Source organism: Carassius gibelio, chromosome B6, assembly GCF_023724105.1.
Source record: "Carassius gibelio isolate Cgi1373 ecotype wild population from Czech Republic chromosome B6, carGib1.2-hapl.c, whole genome shotgun sequence".
Taxonomy (NCBI): Eukaryota; Metazoa; Chordata; class Actinopteri; order Cypriniformes; family Cyprinidae; genus Carassius; species Carassius gibelio.
The window spans coordinates 6,090,400-6,109,938 of NC_068401.1; the positions used below are offsets into that span (position 1 = coordinate 6,090,400).

A 19,539-nucleotide genomic window follows, 5' to 3' on the forward strand; every position below is an offset into this window, starting at 1 on the left:
GATTTTGCAGTGCCATGTGTGCTTACTTGTGCCAGTATGTGGATGTTGTTTTGACAATCTTCCCATCCTATAAAAGTCAAATAAAGCTAAAGTGTGTACATTGAAGATATTTCTGCTTTATAGGCTAACAAAATGTCTACTCCAACCATTTCCACTTTTCCTCAAGGAATTTAATGATTGCTTACTTACCGGCTCTAATGTGCCTTTGGTTAGCAATCAAGCTACATGTGTGCACTACAGTCCATTGCTGGAGGGATTTTGGGACAATCAGTGTGCAGATCTTTCAGAATGACATAAAGATGTAATTTAAAGTACTGATTAGATGTGTGCAATTTCTATTACCATATCTATATAAATTTGGTATATAAATGGTCCATATATTTAAAAAAATTATACGGTACCATGGCATAATGCAAAAAAAAAAAAAAAATGTTACCATGCTGCCTTTTGTAAGTGTAATTTTCAAACATAATTGTTCCCCGCAAAAGTGCTTGTTTGTGGATTTTTTCTCAAGTGATAAAGGTTGTGTTAATTCAACTAAATTAATGGCATCTTTACAGGCAACAGCTGTAAAGAGTTCCAACATTTCAATTATTCTGAATATTCTTATGAATACACCTAAATGTTTCTAGCATTCCAGATCTGAAATAACATGAAAATTACCTCAAATAGAGATTTTTTTTTTTTTAATTGCTGCTATCCACTATAGGTTCCAAGCCTATTGCTGATAGAAACTCACAGAGCTTATTATATCTCCATTACATTCTCAGACAGCCATGCAGTGTCAATTAACTTTAACTAATGAATTAAATTAACTTCTGTGGTAGGGCTGACACTCCCTGCAAATCACAGCAATGATCGCAGATCTTGCTGACAGCTTCATATGGGTCAACAGCCATCTAACAAGCTTGGCTTTACCTTGAAAATCTAAGGGAGTTTATTAACCAGTGTTAGGGAAGTAACTTTGTGCTGTAGCTACTTAATTCAAGTTGCAGCCAAACCAAAAAAAAAAAAAATGTGTATACACATTATGAAAAAATAAAATAAAAAAAACATTAAATAACATTTTTTTCTTCCTCTTTTTAAGGAAGAGTGCTGCAATTCTGGAAAAAGCTACAATAATGAAAAATGTAGCTGAGTTGGGAACATTGCTACTTTTAGTTAGTTACTCCCCAACACTGTTAACAACACCTAACAGCAAATCATTCAAGACAAACACCTCTGAATCTAGGCTGTGTTCCATCTCTCACGTGTTTGGCAGTTTTTCCCTTAACTGTGAGCGTGGGAGAATGGAACATGTGCTTCAAGCCTTACCGTGCTCTCTCACACTAACTTTTTTTTTTCCCCGGAGGAAGGATTCCCCAGTTCACTCTTTAATATCAAAGCACATTTGCCAACATTGAAAAAGCATTTCAGAGTCACTTCAGAGGCCCTGTTGTAATTCTTTGAAGTGCTTGTGCACAGGAGGAGAAGTGTGGAGCCAGCGTATAGTATACTAATAGGGGAAGAGGTGGGAAGAGAGGATGAGATAAGAAAAAAAAAAACTAGATAGAATGAGAGCAGGTCAGTTAGATTTACAAAGGCATAAAAGAGAATTTCTGAGATTTTTCTGTCAGCTTGTAAATAAGTGAGGTGAACCAAATTGTGCAAAAAAGATTTGCTGAGATCAAGGCTTGAAAATAATTGCTTAAACTGCATCCACATTTAAAGAAATGCACAGGATTTAGTGATCATTTAAAAATATGCAGTACTGTACATAAAAAGCAATATAACGGGAGATTTTAATGGTATGTATAACTCAAAATAATAGATACATATGAATTGGCAGAGAAAATATATCTTCAGCATGCTGGAGGAGGTGAAAACAAGTCAAGCCGTGAATCATGATGTTGCATGATAACGATAATGTGTAGGCATTACAAATATGGCTAGATCAGTTTGCTGTATTTGTCACTCACAATTAAAGCAACATTTCTGTTCAAACGAACCAGCTGCTCAAATACATGCACATGCATGCTGAAAACACAGAAGCCTAATGGAATAGTCCAGTATGTAAATTTTTACCCAATTAGGCAGCAATTAAGAGAGTAATGATAACAGTGACTGTCAAAGTTGTAGGAAATAACTTGTCCTCACATCGAGATCAGTGTCATACAAATTAAATTTCGTTTTAAGTAATTAATGACCTTGAGGTTACCCAAATAACAATTCATTCCGAGAACCTAAATATCCCGCGGTGACTGTTGCAGCTAAAGATTAAAAGGTCTGCCTTTTGTCAGTATACGGTGTGTGCAGAGCAATTTTCATCAACCCAACTCATTTTCTTTATCAGAGCTTGTCATTTCAGATGGGGGGAAACGAAAACAGCTCATTACATAGATAATTCTCTCTTGCTGGATTGGAGCTCTTCATTTGAATGCAGCTCCTTCATTCAGAATGTTGAAAAGAGACATGTGGGAGCCAAAGCATATTTTTCTCGACCTTGGGAGCACATAGCAATGTTTTAAATTCAAACTAAAGGGAGGGAGCATGCATGTGAGAAAAACCATGTGGGTTTTCAGTAAGGTGCGGCAAAGGAAAGTTTAAGGAAAGAACATAAATGCTGCAATGCCCATACTGCCACAGAAACATCTGAATGTATAGCCTTTCTGTGGTGCTTACTCATTCTTTTTTTCATATCCTTTTTTTTTTCCAGGAAGGCTCAGAGGTGGGTGAAGCTTTGTGTTCGCAGCACAGGACCCCCAGCCATCTCCACTAGGAGACAGAGCGATTGAAAACCTAGTGGGAGCAAGGGACCAAAGACGTACGGTTAACCTTTAATCTCATCAAAGGACCCTAGAGGAAGTTCCTTGACAGGAGATAAAGTGGATTGACTCAGAACTGCTGCCGAAAGAACCTGATGAGCATTCCATTCAATTACAAACCCATCGCCACGTGACATAACTATGAACTTTAAAAGATTGTGCCCTGTGAAAGGGTGCCTCCATTGACCCATCAACTCAGTTGTGACACATCTCAGATCTAAAAATAGACACGCTTTGGTTGAAACCGGCTTGCTTCAATGTCTTCAGCCATGGGCAAAATGGTTGGATGGACCAATCGTCGCTGTCAGGGCTCAGCATTGGTCCTTCTCTACCTCTTTCTGATTGCTTTGGCTGCGAAACCCAAAGGTCCAGGCCACACACATTTAAACTCTATCCGGATTGATGGGGATATTTCATTGGGCGGCCTGTTTCCCGTTCACGCCCGGGGTCACGAGGGCAAACCCTGCGGTGAGCTGAAAAAGGAAAAAGGGATCCATCGTCTGGAAGCTATGCTCTTTGCTTTGGACCGCATCAATAATGACCATGAACTGCTCCCAAACATCACGCTGGGCGCACGCATTCTGGACACATGCTCGCGAGACACTCATGCTCTGGAGCAGTCCCTCACTTTTGTCCAGGCGCTCATTGAAAAGGATGGCACGGATGTGAAGTGCCAAGGTGGAGGATCGCCCATCATTACCAAGCCAGAAAGGGTTGTGGGTGTCATTGGAGCGTCATCCAGTTCCGTGTCTATAATGGTGGCTAATATCCTCCGTCTGTTTAAGGTAAACAGCATAATCATTATTCTATTTATTTATTTTCTGTTGATTTGGATTGAACCTGATCATGATGTATTTACTTATCTGCTTCCAAGTTCAAACTGAATTTCCATGCTGGTCCAGGCTGGTGGACCAAAAAACTCCAAAAAAGATTTTTTGGAGTTTAGAAATCTTCTATTGTATTTAATATATATATATATATATATATATATATATATATATATGGGATGTGCATCTTCATGACTGAGCGAAAGTGACATAATATACAGTGACCCATACTCAGAATTCATGCTCTGCATTTAACCCATCCAAAGTGCACACACACAGCAGTGAACACACACAAACCATGAACACACACCCGGAGCAGTGGGTAGTCATTTATGCTGTGGCACCCAGGGAGCAGTTTGGGGTTCAGTGCCTTGCTCAAGGGCACCTAAGTCCTTGTATAGCCCAGCCCGAGACTCAAACCCACAACCCTAGGATTAGTAGTCAAATTCTCTAACCACTAGGCCATGACTTGCATTAAAGTTACATTCTGTATGAAGCTGCTACCGATACGATGTGATATGATTTACCCGTTATGATGCAGTGCGATCCAATTTCCATTCGATTGAACACAATGTGATTCGATGGAATATGATGCAATGGAAAAAATATGATCACTTCTAATGTCTCGAGGCCTGTTTCATAAAACAAGTTTATCATATAAGTCAGGCTTATTTCAGATAGTCCGACTCACTGTTAAAATATTTTGTTCAATAAAGCAAATTTAACATAGGCCTAGATCAAGCTACTCACTGTGCCAAATTTTGCAGGGAAACTAACCTGGTCTAAAGCAGGTTAACTGTCAGACTAAACTGATTTCCTCTATCACTGAGCAATAGGAACACAATGATGTCTGTCTCGCATACACCTGATCCGTCGTCTTTTTCTTCTTCTTGCTTTACAACAGATAGCAGACTTATAAGTGCATTACCGCCACCTATCTCTCAAACCACTCACATGCTATCTACAATCTCAATTAAGCATGTCAATAGGTGGCATTAATGCACTTATAAGTCTGCTATACATCATAAAGCAAGAAGAAGACGACGACAACGGTTCAGGCGACAATTTCTTGCACAGACCAATCATTTTGTGTCTTTACACATCAATGTATCGTCAAAAGCCTTAGGGTTTATTAACAGTGCAAATATGTTAGAAACCATGCATTGCATGCGATACAAATGCCAACTTGTATGTGATGCACACTTTTTAAACCGATGCCTGGCATCTATCCCGATGCACAGCAAATCGGTGAACCTTCCCATCCCTAATATATAATATAAATAAAATTATGAAAAAAAATTGTGCTGGCAAAAGATTAATCGTGATTAATCTCATCCAAAATAAAATATTGTTTACATAATATATCTCTATATTTATTATGTATATATAAAAACACAAACACACTCATACAGTACAATATTTAAAAATTTTTACACACACACAACACACACACACACACACACACACACACACACACACACACACACACACACACACACACACACATATATATATATATATATATTCATATAATTTATAAAATATATATGTATATTAAACATAACATATTTTTTCCTAAATGCATACATGCATGTGTGCAATTAATCGTTTGAAAGCACACAAAAAAACAAAAACAAAAACTAAATTAAAATAAATTAAATTCATAAATTAAATTCTTAAATATAATAAAATAAAATTACAATTTAATTTTAATAAATAAAAAAAAGACAAAAAATGACTAAAAGAAAAGAAAATAACAACAAAAACATCTTAATGAACACCGTTGCAAACCTTTAGCTGTTGATGCTTGATCATTAAGGTCATTAAGAAGCCTGGTTTGAACACCACTGGACTAGGTTTGCAAACAAAACAAATGCTGGAGACGGCTTTGCTCGTCTTTTCACAGGTTTGGAATGAATACACTGATGTGTGAGATTGGATTTTGTTGCTGTTGCATCTGTATCTTTTTTTCCCCTGTCGTTTGGTCTTCTCCTTTGGTAAGCAGAGTGAATAGCATTGTCCCAGTAAATGTATAATTGATAAGAAAGCAATCTGGAGGTTCTTACATCCACTTAGCCATGACCAAACATAGTAAGTAACATTCCTCCACTCATTCTGTGCAAATTGCAAGGCTCCTATCTGATAATGTTAACTTGGCCTATTTCCAAACAATTGCTAACAAAACATATACTAGGTCTGTGTATTACCACTAAAGTCACGATATGATATGTATCCTTATACAGAGGGCACAATACGATATGTATCATGATAAAGGACTGCACTGAATTTCGCCTTGGTGCAATTTAGTAGAATTTAGTAAAACAGCTGTTTATTAAACACTGCATGCTATAGGGCCATTGCTACCTATAGGCAGAGCGGGCCGTTGACCTCTGCAATATGAAGGGCCTCCATAACTGTCCCAAAGTACAATATAGGTAATATCGTACTGTTGTTTCATGCTTACATGCTTAGGTCTCTTTATATCAGGCAACCCCAGTTGTGTTCCTCTGCGGCCAAATTAAATCTTGTTGAAGCCTGTATATATTTTGCTATATTCATAATTTTTTTAGAAACCTCACATTTTCTACTCCATTTTAAAAGTTGTTCTTGTATTCAACTTAAGCACGGTCCACTGCAGCGCTCATGCCACAATGTGATAGAGGGCCAGCTGTATATCTTAAAATCTCTGTGATGATACATCGTCATATCGATGTATCGAACACAGCACTTACAGCATTTAATGGATGAAGCCGAGCTAAAGAGATTTCCAAATTAGTATACAGCACTTCCATTCTTCAAGATCAGATTCTTTTCACTTATATTCACATTGTTATGAAGGGAGGTAATTTTTCATTTTGAATGTTTAATGGCACACTTTCACACTTTGATGATCACTTCAGGGGGAGATTCTGAAAATGCAAATAAAACAGTTTTGCACCCGTGATTCAGTTAACATGCAATACGGGACACAGATAGTAAATGTGGATTATGGGTTTGACATGATGTATTGTAGCATGTCTTGTATATGTAATGCATGAATTGTTAATTGAGTCTGAATTGTGAACATCAACCTGACTATAAGAATTAGTGTAGCTCAAGGCTAACCATTAAAGACATTCTTTAGTGTCCGTTGATTGCTTTCAACCTCAGAGATCCAATTTCTCTCCATTTTACAGGGGACGGTGGTTATGCAATAAAAAATAGTTTGGGTTTGGGGATCAAATTGGTGTCTGTTCACAAAGCAGGTATATGAATAAGGCAGGACTTCATGTTTAGCTCAGAATAGCACTGACCTGGCGTCAGCGAGGCCGATTCTCATTCATTCCTCAGCCAAGCTGCCCAGAGACAGATGCCCAACGTTTAATGGATATTTACCCTCTGAAACGCAGACTACACAGTGCCATTCATCAGCCAGAGAGTTGTGATTAAAGACAGATCACAGGCAGAGGAAACTCAGCAGCGGCGAGTCGAGATGACAGGCCTAGAGCATGAGTGGTGATAAAAGCGCATTTAAAGCTCACAGTTAAAACACTGGTGTTATTGAGTAAAAGAGGCAGCAGGTGCAATGACAGGGCAACTGGGCAGTCTTCACTGCGGGTGGAGCTCGTTTGCTCATAAATTTACTGAGGGCTTTTGTGCAAACCCTCTTATTAGGATCTTCAGATCAACAGTGCACTGATCTTTAGTTCAGAAGCACACCTTGGGTGTGGTTAATAAAGATACACCTCACCGAACTGTTATGCACTCTAACGCATACATGCCTTGGTTTCCTCCCAATCATTTACAATTTCCTCTACTCATGTACAACATGTACTCGTTCCATCCAGAGCCATTTTACCGGAAGCCTGAAAGGTTTCGGTTGAAGCTGATGTAATCTTTTTATAATCCACTTAGATAATGGCTTCAGCTTTGACCATCAAAGTATAATGTATATAAAAAAAGGACTGGTAAGAGGGATGTTTTCATTTGACTGAAAAATGTTGGATTAGACTGAGACTCTTCGCTGACAAAAAAAGCACCATGGTATTATTACCGTGGTATTTTTTGGGCATGTACCATAGCAATAGCATGGTCTTCTTTGAAGTACCAGAGTGTGTAATCATTCAGTACTATGGTACATGAAGTCCCTTTAAGGCAAGTCAGTCCTCAATGTTAGGTAATGGAGGTAAGGCTGCAGTCTACTTGAATAGGAAAAGACTAAAATTGCCAAAGTTGCTTGTCAAGATTGCAATAAAATCTGAAAACTAAACAGTAATATCATAAAATTGTTTTCTTTAGCAGAATTTGCACTAAAGTATTTGTTGCGATATATAAAGTATTTGTAGGTATCATAAACATGATATTGCTTTGATACAACAGCTCAATTTCCATTTTTAATTACATTTCCATTTTAAATGTTTTGGTCCATTTGTCGCAATTTCAGTAATTACACCTCACATGGAACATCAGTGTATTAACAGCTGCTTTTCTCAACTGAGACAGCCTCAATGAGGTGTGCAGTGTTTCTGGACAAATTAGTGTCTTGAACGACCAGGTTGAATGAATGTGTCACTGGCTATGTTTACATGCACCCAAATAATCTGTTTGTAATCGGATTGACGGCTCAATCGGACTGAAAAACGTTCATAAACACCTTAATCGATCGGATTGAGCTCGATCTGAATTAAATTTTGATCGGATTGAAGGGGGTGGTTTATTCCTCTTCTAATACTCGATCGGATTGAACCACGAAACTGAAAGGACTGCGCATGTAAATGTAGCCAATGACTCATAATGCAGTCACTTGTTGCCACCTACTGGTGTAAAAAAAAAAAGAGTTATACAAACTTGCATTAGAATGTGATACCCCTTTTAAAACTTGATTGGCCAATTAAATGTAAAGACCATAACCAACTCTTGTATCAAACATGATAAACAGACATGAATTAGATTGATACTAAACATGCTCTAAGTATTTTGTATTCATTTTAATCAGACAATTTAATAAAGTACCAATGAAAATGTTCCTATAGTGAGGGAATAGGAAAATCCAACACTACAATGGCTCATTCCTATACTTTCCCTGTTTAAAGCACCTTGGAATAATCATCTAATACCATCACGGTACTGCCTCAGTACTTGTGCGAAAGGTGCCTGTATGCATTACAGAGTAGAAAACTGTAAATATCTGCCACATCTGCTCAAAGAACTGATGTATGCTTACCCAAGGCAGTAAAAGAATTTGTGCATCAGCAAAAAGCATTTTTTGCTCCAGACAGTCTTACTGAATTTAACATGCTCTCTGACCAGATGCAGCTATTGGCCTTTTGCTTGCATTTCACTAGTTTTCAATTATGGAATCCGAAGCACTGAGAAACAGGAAAAATGCATACTTGCATACGCAAATGCACATGCACACACACGGGACTGTCGCCCACTACCTCAAACATGCACACACACACAAGCACCAGGGAGAAAGAAAACTGCATACTCTTGCAAGAACACCCTGCTCAAGATGGAAGGTCTGCCACCTGCATGCAGTTTAGGGGGTTAACAAAAAGCACTTTCCCTAGCATAGATTTGCCAGTCCTGAGCTTTTCACGATTAATATTTCACATCAGCATTGCATAACAGCAGCTAGAAGCAGCAAATTACCCTTCCTAAACATCTATGTATTGAAAAATCTGACATTCAGAGCAAAGGCTGGAGTCAGAAAGAAAAAAGCAACTCTTGTTTGGAGTTATGTGAAATTTGCCAGCATCATTTATCTAACAAGAGAGTTGCAGCATCAAACTCAAAGCTGTCATAAACGTTACAGCCACATCCCTCTTGCCTTCTCTTATTGTTAATATAAAATGGAAGCTTGTTTTGGATTAATCACTGATTTTTCTGTGCCAGAAATTCTCGAAATGAAACTATCCAAAGCATTTTGGATTCGTGAGATGTTTACCAGCGCTGATAATGTTCTAGCTATTACAGAGTCTCTTACTTCCATGGCTATAAAGCAAAACTACCCCTCTATCTTGGTAATAATGCAAACAGTCTGTTAAAAATTTATGTTATGGCAGACCATCAGAATTGCTATAATGGGTCATAGAACTGCCCTGGGTTCCTATTAAACAATGGCTGACTATTTTATTTTAGTGATGATTTATGTACATCATTGACTCAAAAAATGGCATAGTGATTCATCCTTATTTTATTTTTTGAGTGTTAGAGTGTAAGTCAACATAAAAAATAATCAAACTGTACCCCATTTACTTTCCTGATACACGTTCTTCATCTTACTGTGCACTGTTCCAAAGAAATCAAACAAATTAGTTTTTTCGCTTATTTGTCATTTCCCTGCAAGACCACTTTTCACGATCCATCGATGATGTCCAACGGATAAAATCTGACCCCACCCAATATTTTTTCTCATTGAACATCCCCATTAACTGACAAATGCATCTGAATGGTTTGGAAAATGGCATTTTGTGTTGACATTAACAGAAGATCTTTACTTTCAATAAAAAAAGGTCAGTGGTTAAAAAAAATGTTTAGGGTGAAAATTAGATTTAATTATTTACAAAAATCATTGCTCGCTTGCATTGAGTTTTGTATTCACGAACATCACTGATCAATATTGTTGTGTTTTCAGCAGGCTTGTGAATGTTTATGCCGCACGGTTTGTAGCTGCGCCTGTAATTTAGTTATTAAATTGGAGGGCGATGTAATCGTCTGCAGATTTTTTACACCCCTATTTTAAACCCTCATTCCCGCCCAGACACTTTGAGGAGGACAGTCGATTCATGATATAAACTCTCAATGGTTGTTTTGTCTGTGTGGATGTTTGATTGTTTTAGCACTATAAAGAGTTTCAGAGAGCCAGGGAAGGGTCGCTATAACAATTGTTAACACTCACTCTTAAATTGGCCTGTTTACACTGCTGTCTTACTGTCTGTTTCCACTCAAATGTCTGATATTGCTCTATTTTCCTCCATCTTATCATTTCTGGTCTTCCTAAGTCTTGCTGCCCAGGATTCTGACCTGACTGCTCTCACCAAGTAACTTCAAAAATCACTGCTGATGGCTATATTTGAGGTGATGTTGGAAGAGAAAGCAAAAAGAGCAGTTTTCAAGTGAGGAAATATTTCAGAATTTAAAACCTAAAGGTGAAGTGTGAAAATGTTTTTGGCGACAGGATGCTATTGGTTAAATTAGCAGTTAGCCACGCCCTAATCTTAAGCCATTAAACTAGTGTTTCTGGGCGGTTGAGATGCTCAGTTTAACAGGACAATATTTTCTACTACAGAATGTTTCACAGTATTTAAATTTTTTTTTCTAGGGGAAATCTACCTGTTAAACGTATACATTTAGGTGTCTTAGTTTATATTGGGCTGGGAAGATGAATGAAAGTATTTTTAGCATTAAACAAAAACACACTTCATCTTTAATTTAGAAATTCAATGCTATTCTTAATGCATGTTCAGGGAGGCACTGTACTGCTGTATATTTATGGAAAATACATGTCTATTTACTCAAATCACACGTGCAAAGCTACATAGTCTATTGCTTATCAGTCACTCAGTGGTGTTACAGATTTGCACATTTCACGAGAGAACAGATGTAAAGAAGACATGTAAAATGAAACATTGAAATTACCCCAGACAATGGCAATTGCTAGGCCAGGAAAATTGCAGTTAATCCACATTGTTATGTGAAGCATTGAATCTTTTCATAAAATAACTGGTTTATGGTGAGTTTTTTTTTTCAACATAGTAGGTCTGAGGGACTAATTTTAACAATCTTTATTATCCTTCATATCTTCTTAATTATTTGTTTGGAGTGCTGTAAATTGAATCATTTACATGGCAATGTGTGATATATGAACTTTCACAGATTCAAACATTCAAATGCTTTCAACAGGCCTCCATTTATTTTAATTTGCTTTCTTTTCAGTATAGGTTATGGCAAATAAATAGTCTCTCTTCCTGTGTGACAGATGGGGCTTTTACCCGTCGGCAGAAAAATACCACACTGGGTCTCTTTGATTTCTGAAGCAAACTTGCCATCATTTGAGTAGCTTGCTTAGAGGTTCAATTTGACATTGCCTCTCAATGAGGGTTACATCGTAATAGCTCTCCGTCTAAGAGCGCCTCCATTTTTCAATTACACCTACCCAGCGTGTGATCATGTTTCTACCACCTTACAAACTAATTCTCTATTGCAAGGGATTGGAGTGACAAATTTAACATAATTTCCTATTCAGAGGTTCCCACTGGCTTTTCGTCTCAGGGTTTTTGAAATAATGTGTAATGTATTAGAAATGTTTGCGTTAGGCCCACTCTGGTCATTAAATGAGCCACTGGTACCATATTCTGTACACTGTGACCATGGCCGTAGCCAGCTATGAGGTCACCGAATTCAGAATGTTTAGCATCCGTGGTATAAAAATGATCGCTGCGAGACGCTTCCGAAATGAACGAGTCTTCAGAGAGTTGTGAGCAAGTGAAAGTGCGAGATGCAGCCTTTTTTTTTTTTTTTTTTTTTTTTTTTACTTGTTTTTACACTAAATTTAACACTTTAGAAAGTTAGGGTCAGCGATAACTTTATCTTATAAAAACCAAAATCATTTAAAATATTTTATAAATTGGATATTTATACGTTTTTGTTTATTTTAATAGCAACATCTGGCAACATTGCATCGTTGCCATTAGTCTGGCAGTTATCAAAAAAAGGCAGCGGCTACACTAAGTAGAAATAGCAGCATTTTGTAGTGATATGCTTTTTACACTAAGTATAAATATAATCTATAGATATTTGCACTATGTTAAAATAGCAGGATTTTCTTCTATTTATACTACTTACTGCAAATAGTGGCAATTATCTGCAACTCAGTATTGTAGTACATTATAAAACAGTATGCAATAGTAACATATTGAGTGTAAATTTAATGGATCCCACCTTACTGGGACAATAAAGCCCTCCCTACACCTACGCTTAAGTTTTTGATTACTTAATTTTCATTGAAAATAAATGCTTTTCTCATGTAATTTGGAATTTGAAAAGGGAGAAAAAATTTGCCAAAAGGTGAATTCGAACCCGGGTCGATCACGTCAAAATATGCACAACACACATTTTACCTTCTCCATGGATTTCAATAGAAGAATTTATCATTATTTGAACTCAAAAACAAATGAGAATTGCTCTTTAGAACCGAGTCTGCTCAGCGAACTACTTGATTTGGTTAAGAAACATGGCTGAACATTTCACTAAACAATTTGACTGATTCACTCACAAATCAATTTACAGATTTCAGAGTTCACAAAAATCTGTGATTTTTAATAATCATAACAATATAATCATATAATAATAATCATAATCAATGTAACAGTAACTGAAATAAATTTAATATATGGCATTGTAAATATTAATGGAAAGTCACACCTGACGCATCATGAGTGATTTTCACGTTAATGAACCAACAGCAGTTTGAGATGGAGTTGCACGCAGGCCACGAAACTAAGGAGACTTGCGTCTGTGGAAGACAGTGACTGGATCTGAAATTTTCAGGTGACACACTCATTTTGTTATATTTGTATGTTACCAGATCCACACATAAAAACGGAACATGTCTGTCTTTGTATATATGTCGCACTGTATGACTCACGGTTCTTTTTACACAGCAGGTGTTCGTCAAATATACGGTTATGAATCCAGAAAATTACAAATGTGAGTTCAGTTATTGAATGCAGTTGTAACATTCCATAAACAGCCAGACCGGTTATGAATATAACTGCGTTAAGAGCTCAAATATATGTCTGACAACCATATTCTGCTGCTATGTGAACATCTCAAAATTGTCACAGTGCTCTTATTTGCCAAGGTACTGAAGTATGCAGTAAGAAAAAATATATATATCTGAGATTTCAATATGAAACCACAAAATTTCTAGAACAAATTATCGGAGTATCGGAGCCAAGTCAATTCGTCTAGCTCTGTACATTCACTATGTTGTGCCATTGCTTCCTTGTTGTCACTATTTTATTTTTCGTGGTAGAATCATCTAAAATGAAAAATCAGCTTCTGGGCAATACTTTTTTTTTACTTTGTAGTCTGTAACATTTTGATGTATAAAGGCAAACCCTCAATAGCAGTCAACTTGTAGAATTCATGAAATATGAAATTCATGAGGAAGAATGAACATAAAGTATGAGCTAGATTTTCACAATGCTGCAATACTGAAGCAGGTTGCTCTGCTTTGCTTGATGGTTTTGCACATGGTTAATTTTTTTTTTTTCAAGTCTCCAGTGCATCCTTGTAAAAGTGAATTAGTGGAGTTCTGCCTTGGGTGATATAGTTAATTCAAGGTCTGAATCATGTCTTCTTAAAACAAAACAGACTGATCTGCCCGTAGTCCCTGCCATGTTGAATGAACACAGAAAGTGTTCATGTTGTTTGGTAGGGAGCACATCAAGTGTGATTGCATGTAATGGCAGTCGGCTACCTCTTTTCTTCTTCTCTTTGCTGATTTGTGTATTAGCACTGGCTCAGTGTGCAATGTGTAGCCTCATATAGATACATGCCCTAATGGACTTCTCATTGGAAAATAATAGTGTAAAATCAGAATTGAAATGATGCCTGGATGTGTGGTCCTGTCTGTTTGCTAGTGGCTGGCTCTAAACTTGGGAAAACTCATTGGAGTGCCCTTCCCTTTAGGGATTTCTCCAGTATACTAGTCACGCCAGTGAAGCAGCTCGAAGATTGACTCCGACTTCCATTCCACCTCGCTTGTCAAGGTGGTCAATTCCCTCAAAGCATACTCGCCCTCCCCCCATCCTATTACTTTGTGCTTTTTCCTTCACTGTGGCACAAACAATACCGTAAAGGCTAGAGGCTTACGCTCCTGTCTATACCTGATATCAAATCATTTTCTTCATCTTTGAGATACCTACATCCAATCAAAATTCAATACAACCACATAACCTATTTCAAACATATTTTTTGATGTACGTATGATTAGAATATGACTGGAACAGATTGTGGCAGCATATTTACCTGCAACATGATTGGATATTACCACATCACCAGTGCAGTTTGAATAGGATATTGCACTAGTGTATGTAGGAATCAAAAAATGTATGTGAATCTACAAAATATTTATTGTGGCGTCAAAAGGAAAATGCTTCTTTTTTGTATTTTTCTTATTATCCATTACAGTATTTATATTATATTGTATTTAATTTAAATTAATACACACACACACACACACACACACACATACAATGCTGTACAGTTTGGGGTGGGTACTTTTTTTATATATATATTTTTGAAATTAATTTCTTATGCTCACCATCGCAATTTTTTTAATCAAAGACAGTAAAAAACAGTAATATTACAAATATTATCACACTTTAAAATAACTGATTTCTATACACATGTTAAAATTTAATTAATAAATTAAAATAAATAAATATTTAATTGTTTAGTTTTGTTTTATCATCATAACTATTTAAAGTTTTGATGTTGTTATTTGTTTTTTTTTATTTTTGCTTTAATTGACCTAGAAAAATTTCAAATGTTTTCCTTTTTTTTTCCTTTAGATTTTTTTCCTTTCAATCCTTGTTGGTTTCCAGATCTACCATATTTTCTACCATATCTACCATAAGTGATTTCAGACTTTTGGACTTCATTGCAGAGCCATTGTCAGAAATGTTGAGAATGAAGATTAGCCTATGATGTAGTCTCATTGGACCCAGAGAGAGAAGAGGGACCCCACACATACGCTTTTCATCTTGGACCCCTGCCCTGCTGTATATAATAATGTGAACATTCTGCTAGAACAGAAGCCTCAGACTTCACATTCAGATTTCGCTACATTTTGTCTTGACAGGGCAGCAAATCATCTACCATGACAAGATCAAAGAGAGTTAATATCAGTGCAAGATGTGAAGAAAACCTTTTAAGACAGAGAAAATGAAAGAGAAAATCTTTAACCGAAACTATAATGACTGTGTGATGCGTTCCCCAGTTGATGAGAAGTATGGGCATCACTGCTTACAAAGAGACTTGGCTTTGAGCAATTCATTCAAATTTCAGTTGAGGTAGCAAACCTTTAAATTGTGTGGATCACCAGCCCTTTCCTCACTGCAAAGAATGTCTGGCATTCTGTAAAAAATAAATAAATAAACAGATAATACAAAGCAAAAAATTAAAAATCAATTCATTATTTCTCTAGTGGGTCTCACTGTCTTCCTTGTTGTTGGACGAGTGGACAAGTTATTCTTTCGATGCACATATTCAGGCTCACACAGTTGATGCTAATAGTGTAAGAAGCCTGTGAACAACCCCCAAAATGCCAAAGTCATAGATCACCGCAAAGTTTGTGCTGATATATGTGTGCATAATTCCTGACAATACAATTTGATTGCAAGCATCGTTTTCATTTATTTAGTTTGTTCATTTGTTAGATAGTTTTTTGCATGTCAGCACTCATTTTCAAAACAAGTCAACCTTTATCAGCACAGCCATTTCTCTGAGCTGATTGGTATTGTTTGCTCACAGGATTGTCTTGGTTTACTAACTGCGCGCACTGCAGAGGATAGACAACGTCGTGCATTATTTGTGTGGTGGGTAGATCTGAATTTCCCCTGACAACTTGCCATGATTGAGTAGATAGACTATGGCGCCTGATGAATCTGTCTTTGCTAAAAGAGTCTAGGCAAATGGTTAACATGCTCCTCATTAAAGTCTTAGCTTCTTCCTGAGCGTGAACTTGAGAGGTAAAGCTTAGAACTGGGGAGCCATATCTATATTGATTTAACACCTCATTGGGGAAATGACAGCTGAATCAAGATTAACGCTCCTGTTCAATATCTGCGTGGTGTGCCCATTCCTCTTCAACCCCATTAGTTGAGGGGTGATAGCCAAGCTGGCCAACAAATCTGTTTACACTGTCAAGTGCACTCAATAGCAAATGCACCAGCCGGAATGGGCCGCCTTATGAAAGCTTTTCATTTTCTCACTGCTGCGACGTTGATGGATAACCTCCATGCTGGGGTGTTTCTTTTTCACTATGCTCTATTGTGTGTGTATAGCCATACGTCAGAGTATTTGTGTTACTGCACATTGGTTAATGGTCTGCTATAGTGATGGGGCCAAATGGAGCTGTGCAGGAAAGCGCTGGCAGAACTGCGAAGGGATGTCAGAAGTACCACTACTATAGTAAAAAATGTACAGATGCCAGTCTTTCTACAGACTCAATGATAGACTGACAAGCAGCTGCTTTCTAATGCTTAAATGCAACTTCACGTGCATTCAAGGTAATGTTGCATTTAGCAATGCTAGCAATGTATGTAGCAATGTTTGCATGTATGGTCAAACGCACTATTTGAAACTACTTGGTGGTGTATAAATATAAGTATAGTTGTTTTTTCTTAAGTGGACATAAACAGGGATTTAAAGTTTTGACAATGCAAACAGGTTTTCTGTAAGGGGTAGGGTTAGGGGATAAAAAAGTTGTTTGATCAGTATAAAAGTAATAGAAGTCTATGGAAAGTCCTCACAATTCACAGAAATGAACATTTTATATATAGTTTTATATTACTTTTTACTGGAAAACAAAACAAAATGCATGAAGAAATTCATGTTTATATTAATGTTTACCTCATAAACAAATCAATTACACAGATGTTCAATGGTAAATGGACTGCATTTATATAGCGCTTCCAACAGACCACATGGCCATCCAAAGCGCTTTACAATTTTAGCCTCACATTCACCCACTCATTCACACACCGACTGCGGTGTCAGCCATTCAAGGCGCCATCCAGCTCATCGGGAGCAGATGGGGTTAGGTGTCTTTCTCAAGGACACCTCGACACTTGGTCAGGAGGAGCCGGGGATTGAACCACCAACCTTCCGGTTTGTAGACAACCTACATGAACCACTGCCGCCCCAATAGCACATCAATTGCAAAATTTTGTAGTGGGATTGGAATTTATATAGATTTTTATGACATTAGTACTGACAACTGAAATTATTCCATTGGGCCAACCCAAGAAGTGAAATGCTATTGAAATCTGGATGATTTGAAAGTCCTAAGGTAACAGATTTGGATTCAGTTCAGTTCAATACATGTGCCACTTGTGCGAGATGATGCAGCCTTGTTCTCTCGAATCCTTAATTTTCTGCTTTTCTTTGAATCTAGCCTTATCTGAACTTAAAACCTTCATCAGAGTCTTTTCTTTTGAGGTTGTTGGAGGTCAGCAAATATGGTGGTATTGGTATTATTATAGAGACTTTCTCCACAGCCTTTGTTTCTGTCAACAAGGGCCTTTAGAGACTGCACTTTTTACCTCGCACTCTCCCTCTTTCCAATCTCTTTGGAGACAAATGACCAAGGGTAAAGTTGAGGGTTTATCTCTGTATTCCTTTCTTCACAGCTTCAGTTCATCTATTTGAGTTTGCGGCTAAATGAAGACTGATTCCAAACTGGGCAATCGGAGCCATGTTGTTTTATCCCATGTATGTTGTTCTGTTTTCAAAGATCATGTTTTTTTAGCATTACTTGATGTAAAAAAAAAAACAACAACAAAAAAAAACACGTCACCACATCATTATGTCATGCAGCCATTACAGCAGATTCCATAAAGAGGAAAACTAAAAGAAAAGCTGGTTATTTGTGTGCTCAGGAGAAAATCAAAACTCGCAAACCATCAACCATGCAGTCAGACCATGAGAGAGGAAACAACTGTGTGTTATTGCTTTTATGTAGAGTGCCTCTTAAAGGTGCTCCCTGAGCTGGAAGAGTTCGTTTACTAGATAGATCTTGACAATGGACTCTTTTGTTTTTGAGCATTAGCGCGCTCTACTACAAAGCAGTAAAACCCTAATAACGTCCAAAAAGGGACTGGGCACTGACTCACTCTAAGCATTACCTGTCTCCTCATCTCAGTGCCAGACACTTACCCAACTGAGAGCCAGATCAGTGGAGCTTTCAAACTGGACACACTGACCAGAGGACTTACAGGGGTGCTGTAATGAGAAATCTAACAATGAGAGCTGTTTTCTTGCTTTTCAGTAAATGGATGGCCTAACAGTGTCATTTATCCATGAAAACATTTATATTTTGGTGTCAAATCACACACGCACACACACACACACACACACACACACACACACACACACACACACACACACACACACACACACACACACATATTTAAAAAAATAAAGGCCCCCTGTAGCGAATCCATGCATTTTTAAAGATAAATATCTAGATTTCAAACGTAATAAACAGTTTTTTTCTCACTTCTGCAAAAGAGGCTGGCTGTTCACAGAGCTCTGTGGCCAAGCACATTAATAGAGAGGCGAAGGGAAGGTAAGATGTGGTAGAAAAAAAGTGTACAAGCAATAGGGATAACCGCACCCTGGAGAGGATTGTGAAACAAAATCCATTCAAAAATGTGGGGGAGATTCACAAAGAGTGGTTTGCAGCTGGAGTCGGTGCTTCAAGAACCACTACACAAACATATGCAAGACATAGGTTTCAGCTGTCGCATTCCTTGTGTCAAGCTACTCTTGAACAACAGATAGCGTCAGAAGCGTCTAAATAAGAAGGACTGGACTGCTGGTCCAAAGTTATGTTCTCTGATGAAAGTAAATTTAGCATTTCTTTTGGAAATCAGGGTCCCAGAGTCTGGAGGAAGAGAGGAGAGGCACACAATCCACGTTGCTTGAGGTCCAGTCTAAAGTTTCCACATCAGTGATGGTTTGGGGTGCCATGTCATCTGCTGGTGTTAGTCCACTGTGTTTTCTGGGGTCCAAGGTCAACGCAGCAGTATACAAGGAAGTTTTAGAGCACTTCTTGCTTCCTGCTGCTGACCAACTTTATGGAGATGCAGATTTCATTTTCCATCAGGACTTCGCACCTGCACACAGTGCCA

General features: G+C 37.6%; 1 protein-coding gene across 2 annotated transcripts in view; it reads left to right on the forward strand.

Annotated features, from left to right (window-relative positions):
* The first annotated feature begins 2,699 nt into the window (after positions 1-2,699).
* LOC127959014 (metabotropic glutamate receptor 4-like) overlaps positions 2,700-19,539 on the forward strand; it is a 102,377-nt gene continuing 85,537 nt past the window's right edge. For both annotated transcript variants that reach the window (XM_052558018.1, XM_052558017.1), the window contains exon 1: positions 2,700-3,589. In XM_052558018.1, coding sequence (XP_052413978.1) covers positions 3,062-3,589 — 528 coding nt within the window. In that variant the 5' untranslated portion in view covers positions 2,700-3,061. The remainder of the gene's footprint in view (positions 3,590-19,539) is intronic.